This window comes from Azolla caroliniana, unplaced genomic scaffold, assembly GCF_043228905.1.
Source record: "Azolla caroliniana isolate FFs.n. ecotype wild unplaced genomic scaffold, voAzoCaro1.0.p SCAF_1, whole genome shotgun sequence".
NCBI classification, from domain to species: Eukaryota; Viridiplantae; Streptophyta; class Polypodiopsida; order Salviniales; family Salviniaceae; genus Azolla; species Azolla caroliniana.
The window spans coordinates 29,604,225-29,616,345 of record NW_028230436.1 but is presented as its reverse complement, the minus strand read 5'-3'; the positions used below and the strand labels follow the sequence as shown (position 1 = coordinate 29,616,345).

The 12,121-nt window shown below is 37.1% G+C and overlaps 1 protein-coding gene across 1 annotated transcript; it reads left to right on the top strand.

The window, feature by feature from the left end:
• The first annotated feature begins 8,158 nt into the window (after positions 1-8,158).
• On the top strand, positions 8,159-11,203 carry LOC147869549 (F-box/kelch-repeat protein At1g55270-like). The gene is made up of 2 exons (XM_087330700.1): positions 8,159-8,296; positions 9,381-11,203. Exons 1-2 carry the CDS (start codon positions 8,270-8,272, stop codon positions 10,644-10,646), a joined length of 1,293 nt encoding a protein of 430 aa, XP_087186826.1. The 5' UTR covers positions 8,159-8,269; the 3' UTR covers positions 10,647-11,203.
• The last annotated feature ends 918 nt before the right edge of the window (positions 11,204-12,121 follow it).

Below are 12,121 nucleotides of genomic sequence, written 5' to 3'. Positions count from 1 at the left end.
AGGATTGGGCTCGATTGAAGAGATGTGGAAAGCATGGTCGAATATGATCAAAGGCAGAGCATTGTATCAAAGTGTGATACTCAGACTCTCGAACTTGTTTAGGGCAAAGTGTGCATAGTCAGCCACTCTCATCACTTGTGCCCCAACGCCCCATCTCACATCTCAATGCGTGCGAGCGAAGTCGCATGGAAGCAATGGTTCGAATAGCAAATATTGGGATGGGCTCTAACGTGTATTGATGTGTACGAGTTCCCCGTTCCGCAAAGAATATGGTTTTGTAGTTAGGTGCAACATTTATAGTATAATGTGTGAAGCGTGAGCCACCACATTTGTCCCATGTCATGATACATTGGCGTTGCAAAAAGGCCTCATTTAGAGAGGAATCTAGTGACGCATCATGAAGCAAGTGTCTTGCATCCCATCTACCAAACTATTTTTCTAAATCTTGCATCCAACCAGAACACAAAATTTTGCTTTTATGCGTCTTTTGGATCTTTTTGCTTGCTTCCCATGCAATTCTAGGAAGTTGATATGAGGGGCTTCTTTTAACCTTAAGCATGTATTCAACAACCCTTTCCATGGCCATGATCTCAATGGGAAGCGATCACGTCTCAAGGAGGAGGAGGGTGTAGGGCGTTTGTTTCTTAACTTGTAGAAACTTTGTAAGAAAATGTTTTTGGACCTTTTCAAACTCTTTTCACGTAGATTTAGGGATGCTACCACCCCATGCTTCCACCCCATAGAGAAAAACCAGGGTCACCAAAGTGTCAAAAAGATATTTCCAAGATATCATGTGTTCTCAAATGCATAATATGCTCGCTTACCCGCCTCTAAGCGACGTGTAACACATTCATTCCATTTATGATTTGAAGGAACTTCAAGGCCAAGATATTTGAAGCTTTCCACACATCCAAGTGGCTCATTGTTGTACATAATGCATGGTTTATCTCTTTTTTTACTCTTCACAAGCATAATCTTTGTTTTAGAGCTATTGACACTTTAATCTAGTATGCATGCAAAAATATTCCAATGCCTTCCTAAGCTTTTGTGCATCTCCTGAAGTATTTGCAAAAAGCACTACATCATCCGCATATAACAAAAGCATAATCACAACGTTCCCAATGGAAACTTCTTCAACACATTCTTCCTTTACAAACTTGGTAACCATTTCTTCTAATTCATCAATGCATATACCAAATAATGTTGGTGAGAGTGGGCATCCTTGCTTAACTCCAATAATGTTATTGAAAAATCTAAAAGTCTATCTCTCATACGCACACAACATATAACCTTCTCATATATTCGGGAAATTGCAAGCATATATTCACTTGGCACCTCAAGTTCTTCCATCTGCCTCCAAAGATGCTCACGAGGTACCATATCAAAAGCTTTCTTGAAGTCTACAAAGCAACAATATAAACCTTTACCTCTAAGGCGACTTTCCTCCATTAATACTCGAAAAGTGACAAGATGATCAATGGTGTTATGGTGTTTTCGAAAACTAGCTTATCCATAAGCTCTCTTACCATTTTTTTCTGCCCACACACCTATCTTTGATTCCATTATACATCCAAATAGTTTTGCCATTAATGAGCCAACCATGATAGTTCGATAGTTGTTAACATTATTTACATCTCCGCCTTTATGTAAAGGTTTGATCCAATTTTTAATCCAATCATATGGCATACCATGTTGCAATGCATCATTAAACATACCGCATATCCATATATGTGCTCAATGGAGACTAGGAGGTCATGGGTTCAACCCCTGCTTTCCACACTCACATCTAGTATAGTAAATTAAGTGATATCTATGGAGTAATAGATAGGTGAGAAAACTATGTCTCGACCCTAATACCTAAGGCAGATGATTACGATGAGAGACAGAGACAAAGAGATGGATTAACAACCTTGGGTTGATCACTAGTAGCTTGACACTAGGGTAAGGCCATCCCCAACACAAATAAAAACTTAGCATCTTGGGAGACCAAATCTAGCCTATCGAAGCAACAAAACCTACAAAATAAACTCGTCTACAATCAATTGTGAGAGAAGTAGGGAGGTGCAAGTAAATAAAAAGGGAGATGAGAGACGTTTTAGGGGTTTTCTAATACCTAGAACCGGTTTTCATCCTGCCAAGGACTTTCCATTTGCCTTATTTGTGTGGTTGGTGCCTTGAGTTCATTGTTACATATGAGTTTATTGGGGCCATGGAAAGGAAAAGGGGATGGGGTTAAATGCAGCCTATGCATACACACTCTTTGGAGTGTACTTATGACATCATAGGGTAATATTCTTCCTTTTTGCTTAAAGGGGTTTAAACTTTATCGGCTCGATATTGAAGCTTGTGAAAAGTCATTTCATCAAGACATCATTTGTTTTCGTCATACATACTTTAAATCATTATTAAAAATCAACCGTAGATGGAAAGTCATTTCAAAAGTAGTTCCCATTGGACTTTGAAATTTTAAGTATTGCATGTCTTATCATGATTCAATCAAATTAATTGCAATGGCCATTGTATATCTTTAAGACACATTGGTAATGTGCTCTCATTCAAATATGTTGATGGCTTATTATTGTTTTGCATACATAATAGCAAGCCAGTAAGTACTTTGTGTAATAAAGTAGCACTGTTGCTTCATAAATTGCAAGAGCGCATGTATGACTATCTATCATGCACATGCATATTATCTTGTGACTCATGTATACTAAGTAGTGTACCTCGATATGCCTAAGTGTGATGAGATGCATATGTTTCAATGGTTCATTATAGTTTTTGATTGGATAATAGCAATTCAAAAAATACCTTACATAAGGTAGTACTTATTTTCATTGATAATTTGCCACGCACATGTATATGCAATCTATTTCCCAGCTCAGCCATACTAAGTAATGTACCACTAGGTATGTATTAATCCACTACCAAATTTCATGTACATTTGAGACATACTTGAACACTCTTTAAATGTTCTACGAAAACGACACCCCTTTTAATGTCCTTAAATGCCTCGATAAAAGAACAACTTTTATATCTTGTTTTTGTATAGTTATTACCAACTTTTTGTGAAGGAGTAGATGCATTATACTATATCCATGTAATGAATTGGCTTTATATTAACTATGGCAATGTACTCATACCTATTGGGCTTCTAAACTCTCCCTTGAAGATAATGTTGTGAAAGAGAACAAAATATACAATGGTGTATGCACAAATGTATCATTGTTTACCTTGGACTTTCAAATACGCGCACAAATTGAAGAAAATATAACATTGTCCTATATTTCATCACGTGTATGTAGGCGCAAACAATAGATAACGATTATTGTGGTAATGCTTTCAAACAGTGTAAAAAAAACAATAATGGAAAAGTGAGTCATCTTATTGCAAAGGGGGGTTGGCAACCTACATAAAAAATCTTGAAAACATGCATGAGAGAGAGAGAAAGACCCACACACACATGAATAATGATAGAGAAGGGAAGATAGGTAAAGATGATCTCAAATTTTGACTTCGAGAACCAATAGAAACTATATACCCTCCTACAGACACGTTTACGTAAACATGATACCTTTTGCATGGAAATGATTTATTCAATAGAATATTGGCATCCCTCTTGTTGACGTATTGACTTGCCCTAAAAAGTCCCTTTTGAAAATCTAGCTCCCCGGAAAAATATAACATAGATTTTGATACTTTACAAAAAGGTTACATCTATCTTGTTTGAGACGATAATGGTTGAGAATCCGATATGGACCATATAATTGGAAAGAAGATGATATGCTTAAAATATACCTACCCCCACCATCACTTTAAGTGTAACAAACATTCTACAGTATACATATATTACTCTTCCATCAACTTGCGATCCACATATTTGTCATTCCATTACTTTCATTTCATCAATAAGGTTGAAACCCCTTAATAATTTTTAATTGCTCTTGATTTGTATCCACTCTACAAATTAAGGGCATCCCCATTGAATATTAAATATATTGGCATTTATTACGTGGAGCAACTTCGAACACGAGTGTGCCTACTATTGAGAAGGGAGGAATAACAAATAATAAATTACATATTCTCTGAGTAGATGGCATTCTCATCCATTCAAATAGAAAGATGGTGTTTATGTTAACGATTCAACACACGAAGTTATCAAAGTCTTCAATGTCATCGAGCCACCATGACAAAAAAAATGCCCAAGAATACTCCAAATGTCATGAAAATAATAGCATCCAATGTCCACTATGTCCAAGATTCTCGATATCATGATAAAGGGTTTTCAACAAGAAGCCTAACACCACTAAACCAAATACTAGGCATTTCAGGGTCTTTCATGGTAGAGAAATTATGTTTGCACCAATAATAAAGCAACGAATGAAATTTAAATGAAACAACATAAAGGATGGATGATGGACCCAATCAATGATAAGGTAGAAATTTAGATGTATATGGGAATCATAACTTTTTGAGTTGACAAAGACGCAACACTAAGTGAATGAAATTTACCATAAGGTCTTGATATAACTTATCAATCCAGTTTTTCTTTTCTAAAAAGAACACAACACAAATCTCTACTTTTACTGCAATATTACACTTTATGGAGTTCTTGTTCAAATTGTTGGATGTCCTACTTCTGGAGAATGTCTCATACTTGCTTCTACAAAATTTAGACATTTGTTTCCAAATTTTCCACTCCTATTTTTATTCTTGTGGAACCTAAATTTTCTACTTTTGTAAAATTTATTCTTTTCGTGGAACCTGTCACTCTCATATTTGCGATGTGAGTGTGAACTTATGAATGAACCCAACAAAAACGCAACAACCACCATCGACCATTGTAGTTGTTGAGTAGCTCATTCAAATACTCAACAAATTACATGCATAGCAAACATGTTGTATGCCTTTTCATTTACACTCCTTGTGTATTTATGTGTTCACAAGTAATATTGATAATCTAATCACATCACTTATAGACAAAGACATGCATGTTGCATTATTTCGTGTTAAAGTTATTGGTGGATGCAAATTTGATATTTTTCTTAAATAACCTTTCAAATTTGGACTAGTGTACTCGTTAGAAAGATAATGAAAATTTTCATGTCAGGTTAATGATATGAGTTGTGCTTGCCTCTCATTAACATGTTGAAGAAGGAGATAAGAATCATTGTATTATTCGGTCACTTATTGAGGCACTATAATTTCTTGTTTGATTTTATGTTTCTCGGTTTGAAATCAATCACTATAATGTATATTTATGTTCATTGTCAAGTTGTTTCTTCATACCATTGAGCATTTGGAAATCATCTCATGTGTAGCCATTTGAGGAGTAAGTTTTGATAGCATGGATAGAAATGTTTATTTTTTATGCTATCGACTACACATAAACATATCACTCACAATATTAACTCAAGACTACCTAACATGAGATCAATGATTTGACGTGCTCATTTGGGGTGCTATTATCTTGAGAGTGGTTTATCTAGGTATATGAGCAAAAATAAGGAAATTTCGATCAACTCTAACCTTGCAAGTTTTAGATTAACCTTAAGTTTGGTGCAAAATATGTTAGGGTAGGGTTAAAGGTTAACAAGCATTGGAGCCATAGCTCATTGAGAAAGTATGCCTCACTTGGCAAGGTTTCGTTTATCAAAAAGGTATCTTGCATTGGGTATCAATGTGGTACAAAAGCAAGTACATAATCTATCTATCAACATGTTTTCCAACTATCTATCCATCTTTTATTAGTTCTAAACTTCTATGTTTATGCATGTTTCCTATACATATCTATTTATCAACATGCTTATACATCTATCGACCCAATTGTGTGTGTGTGTGTCCAACAACTCACTCGATCATCGATGCTTTTGGTTCCAAGCTAGGTCATAGAACTCCCTTGATTAGGTCATTAAACATGTTTGCAATGCAATGTGCAGCATTTTAACTTAACCAATAATGGATGGTTGCACATTTTACACATATGCATAAATAAGATGGGGCCCTCTCTATGTTAAGAGTGGTGATAATAGGTTGGTACATTGGTTTATTGAATGTATAGCTAAAGAACTTATATTAGCCATTGCTTTGTATACTATCTCAAGCTACAACGATTATTTGCCAAATAGTTCGGAACCACATTTCGCTAGGATTTGGCTATTCATTGAGATTGTGATTAGGTGGTTCATTGCACATGACTCTCCCAAACCACTGCGGGATTGGGATATTGAGATGTGGAGTGGCTCTCTTATTTTTGAAGATTCATACTATTCTTGAGTATGGAGTATTAGAATGATTCACTAAGGTTGCCATGCCATGATGTGTGACACGTTAATGAGAAGCTCAAGCTCATGCATTCAATTTCCTTTCGCTAATGTGCCACTTTGGTATCCAATATCTTCATTTGTAATCCATTACATCCTACAAAGTTGGAGTCTCCTCCATTGCTCCCTTGTTCACATGCCATGAACCTTTCTTTAAGAGATCGAGCAACATATTCTTTGGAGAACATTTCTTAAACACTTGCAAAGGTCACTAACTAAGGGAGGATACACATTAATTGGGGTAGATGGGATGTTGGCTTCACATCTTTTCTATTTGTAGCAGTTTACCAATTGTTCCTTGATGTTAGTTTTATTGGTGATTACATTGATATTTCTAGGGGAGTGGTTCAATCAACTACTCAAAACTAGTAATTGTGATTCAAAGGGCCCCACATGTGGATGTCGAGGTTTCTTTAACGAGATAAACTCTAATGGTGGATCATTTTTGTGTTTATGGCGTGGATGCTTTTCATGAATCATATTGATAAATTTCCATATTATAATTATGTCACAGTACCATGATATTTATGGTCAACCTATATTGGAGTTATGGGCTCATTTAAAAATTAAAGTGTGGTATATCCAAGGGTGAGACTCTAGGAGTTAATTAAGACTTCGGATTTGGGAGGGTGCTTACTTAGTTATCGTGTGCGTGTTTGTGGCAAGTGGTGGTGGTCTTCAACCCTCCAATACCCAAATGTTGGGGTTCATTCAATTCTCATACTCTATGTAGTTAGAACTTAGGGGGACAAACATTTGAGTTGGGCAACACTATGTCACTCCCATGTAATTATGATAGTGATCCCACATTAGAAGCATTCACACATTTTCGAACCTTTCTTGGTCAATTGTTTATTTTTTTGAACGCTAGATTGTACATGCAGGGTTACAACGAGGAACTTGAGCGTCCTATGGCAAGGCACAATCCCCACGTGAATAGGATGTGATGATTGCATGCTGAAGCCACATGCGCACTATCTATGGCTATGTTCACATTGTCTGGACAATCACATATTGTGCTTTATGCCAAAGAGCTATTGGGTATTGCAGAGGCGATTTGGGGTGTGCGCCATTTGCATCGAGCTTAATGACGATAATCGTTGAAGGCCACCCTGTGACCACAGGCTTTTCGAGAGATACTTCCAACATCACTATAGGGGCATTGTTCATTCATGAGTATTTTCTTTGAGCTCCTGGCTAGTGTTGGCGATTACGGAGACAAGACACAACCGCTCGATGATTCCACGGACCACGCCAAGATTTTGTTGTTGGAACTTGGTTGGTTGTCCATAAGAAATCTCGTGGACCCCAACTTCCAGGAGCTCTCTCTCTTTCTCTCTCTCTCTCTCTCTCTCATGACAACACTTAAGATGCAATCTCTTGTTTGGTCTTATAGGCCATTTTAGCCTCTTAAAAGACGTTAATATATCTTTCTACACTTAAGATGTAATCTCTTGTTTAGTCTTATAGGCCATTTTAGCCTCTTAAAAGACGTTAATATATCTTTCTACACTTAAGATGTAATCTCTTGTTTAGTCTTATAGGTCATTTTAGCCTCTTAAAAGACGTTAATATATCTTTCTTTCTCGCTCGCAAGGACACACTCTCGCAAGCCGCGATGAAAGCCCAAGAAATTCCGGTGAAGCATTTCTGTAGGGCTGTCAAAAAGACATGCTCTGTTTTGTTTTAGGGTTCTAAAAAAAGAAACAATTGGGACCCTCTCTGTCTTTCCTGAGCTGCACTTTTAGGGTTTTTTGTTTTTGTTTTTGTTTGTGTGCTCGCTCTCTGCGTCTTTCCCGGTGTTTTTTTATTTTTATTTTACAAAGGCAATGCGAGTGATTTGTGTGTGTGCGCGCGAGAAAGTTCCCATTCTTCTCTGTGTTTTTTTTCTCTTTTTGTGAAGGGAGATGAAGATGATTATATGAAGAAACCAGCAATTTCGTTACAATATGAACAGAGGTCTCCAGCCTGCCTTGGTATGTGCGTCTGCAAATATTTATATATATATATAATATGCGATTCATCTATCTCTCTCTCTCTGTGTATTTTTTATCATATTGAAGCTCACCATTAGATCTCTGTCCTGGTAAATTTCTATGAATTTTCTTTTATGTGTGACATTTTCAGATATGTTTTACTGGCTTATTTATTTGTTCATCTTTTACGAGATTTGTTCGAAAATCTTTTCTACTTCTTTTGCACAGTTTGTAGAGTTCCACGTACCAAAGTTCTAGGTTTTAGTATTCAATGCAGATATCTGTTGATAAAATTTTAGAGTTTTCATTTGATGAATAGTTTTCTGATACATCTGTAGTTTATTTCTCTCTTCTGTATCGATACTTTGTCCGATCAATTGATAGGGTTTACTTGTTTGCCCGTTTATATGTGAGAGTAAGAACAAATTCGGTTTTTTAATTTTCAGAGATGCTTTTGTTCATTAATCTGTAAATTGTTTCTCACAAGAAGGTTTTTTTATCAGTAAATTTTTCGATATATATTTTGAACAGAGATGATTTGGATGATAAGGTTGTAGTGTTTCTGCAGACATATATTGTTTTTTGGAAATTTCCTTGGGTTCTTGTTTTTGTGTAGGTCTTTCGTGTTAGAGTTCTAGGCTTTCTTTTTGTACTTACATTTTTGTTGAGGATATGTAGATTTCTGTCTCTCGTCACAGAGGAGTTTATATGCTGATAAATACCTCTTGTTTCTTTTTGTAAAATGTGTAGAGATATTTGTGTTGATACTTCTCTAACTTTACTGTAAAACAGCAGAGATCTATGTAGATAGTTTTTGCATTCTAGAAAGATCTATAAGACGATTCCTTTCTAGTTTGTTTTGCCAAAAATTGCAGAGATCTATTCTGTCCAGGTTTCTAGGTTATTTTTCATTTTCCAAATATAGTGCATATTGAATATTTATTTTTTCTCTGCAGAGAAGTGCTTGGATAAAATTTCTTGGTTTATTTTCCTTTAGTGACAAATTGCTTGGAATAATTTCCAAGCATTTATTGTTATTAGTATGAATTTCTTGGGGTCATTTTTTTCTTCATCTTCTCCACAGGTTGATACAACTGCAGCATGTTACTGCACAGTGGAAACCCTGACAGTAGTCGGAGCACGAAGCTCAAGGCACTGTAGTACACAACCTGATATAAAAGATGGTAGAATTAGGGTTCGGGTAAACAATCCGAACAAGAAGAAACCATCCTCGGAAACCAAAAGAAGCATTACCAAACAATTACTCCCGCCCGAGCTCATCCCAGGTCTACCCAATGATTTGGCTGTTTCATGTCTCGTTCGGGTCCCGCGGATGTACCACCGGAAGCTCCGACTTGTGTCCCGGAAATGGTACCGACTCCTCACAAGCAACTACTTCTTCTCCCAGAGGATCCAGTTTGGGATGGCTGAGGAGTGGATCTATGTAATAAAGCGAGACAGGGATCGGCGCCGTCTCTCGTGGCACACCTTCGATCCAAGACACCAGATGTGGCACCCTCTCCCGCCCATCCCGCCAGAGTACTCGGAGGCACTTGGGTTTGGGTGTGCAGTACTCAGCGGTTATCTCTTATTCTTATTCGGTGGCAAGGATAGATTAAAAGGCTCCATGAAAAGAGTGGTGTATTATAGCCCTCGCACAAATCGGTGGCACCATGCGCCCGAGATGCTGAGAAGAAGGCACTTTTTTGGTTCATGTGTGATGAACAACTGTCTTTATGTAGCTGGCGGTGAGTGTGAAGGCGTTCCTCGGTCGTTAAGGTCAGCTGAAATGTTTGACCCAAGCAAGAACAAGTGGTCCTTCATTGCTGATATGAGCACTGCTATGGTTCCTTTTATTGGGGTGGTATACAAGGGGAGGTGGTTCTTAAAGGGGCTAGGTACACACAGACAAGTGATGAGTGAGGCCTATACTCCTGCGACAGATGCATGGGTTCCTGTTTCAGACGGAATGGTATCTGGATGGCGCAACCCATGCGTGCCTTTCAATGGCCACCTTTATGCGCTCGATTGTCCCGATGGATGCAAGCTAAGAGTCTATGACCATATTACTGATTCGTGGAAAAGTTGCATGGATAGCAAGCTTCACCTTGGTGATTCCCAGGCACTGGAAGCTGCAGCTCTTCTTCCAGTGGGCGGGAAACTATGTGTTGTGAGGAACAATTTGAGTATGGTGCTTGTGGATGTTGCAAATTCTGGTGGTGGCAAAGAGTGGGAGACTATTGCTGGGAAAGGGCATTTTAAGAGTGTTGTCAGTACTCTTTGGTCAAACATTTCTGGAAGGAATAAGCATAAGAGCAACATAGTGCATTGTCAAGTCCTTCAAGCATAAATCTTTTTTTGTTTCTTGGAGTTGAGAGTCAATTGGAGACTTCCATAGGTCCAAAGATAGTTTGCTTGGGCTTCCAGGACTTAGTTGACCACTTCTGGAGTTGGTTGCACGATTCTGGAGGTAGTTAACTAGCTTCCAGACTTGGCCTCAAGGACTTTGTCTCTCAGCTGTTGGTCCTCTTCAAATCAAAAACTTGTATCCACAGCCCCACATTTTGTTCTATATGCTCCCAAAGAGTCGCACATGCGTACATGTATAGTGGGTGAGTATTGACATTATGGCTTGTCAAGGATTGGATTCCTCACTCTACACATGTGAAACCAAAGGCTTAAGAAATGAGTTTTAGCTCGGCCTTTTGCCCATGTCTGGACTTGTAGAGATTGTATTGTGTTATATATACATATATATTTGTACAAGTACCTTGCAATACCCTCCATATATGTCCTGAAGAGAATAGCTTGTTCTTAATAGCATTATATATTTGACATTTTGCTCATTTGTATGTCTATCTCAAATAAAGATTTGTTATAATTCAAAACCTTTGGAAGGTTTCTTGACATGTTTCAACGTGGAGATAGCCACATCTCAGCATCTGTTAATGTTTAGAGATTTATATAAGCCTTATTTAAGCTGCAAGTGTTGAGTGCAATTCATGTATTTTCATTTAGTGCCAGGGTTATATATACAGATTGTGCAAGTTAAAAACTACAAGTAGAAGTTTCTTTTGAGAAGTATGATTTGAACACACACACATATAATGTGTGTAAGCATATACACATGGTAATTATCTTATGTATATATGACAGTAGCTCTAGTGTATTGTGTAATTATTTTGAAAAGATATTCTGGCTATGGGCTTCATATTTATTGCCATGCATTTCTACTCTCTACCTTTCAAACTCAATAACGTTGGTTATTTGAAAGGACACTATCGTCATGGTGAAAAATACTGCAAACTATGGATGTCATGGTGAAAAGTACTGCATACAATAGATGTAGAATGGCAATGGTGACAAATGTGTAGACATACTTGCAAAAGTATAATCCAATAGTAGATTAATTGTGATGATAAAGGCACAGCAAAATATGTTGCAAATTTATCGAGTTTTGTAGTGATGATGGCAGATCAGAATGTATTGCATTTTGCATCAGTAATTGCAAATTTATGGAGTTATATCAACACATCCACTCTGGTTCCCAAATATTGTCCATTTGTTATCTATGATGGTACCTTACTAAACAATTATAATTCTAAACATTAAGAAGTTTATTCTGGGGACTATATCTTTGTGAAGAAACAATGTACATCCAAATATTTCAACTTTGTGTTTGCTCAAAAGGCATGATGAATAGCATTTCCTTTTGATAGAATGCTTTAATGTAGGAAAAATGTATATGGGTAAAAGTTAAAACTAATGGTGTGATTGTCTGCATGCTTTCAACTATATGGCATTCTAAAAGAAAATCATTTAACC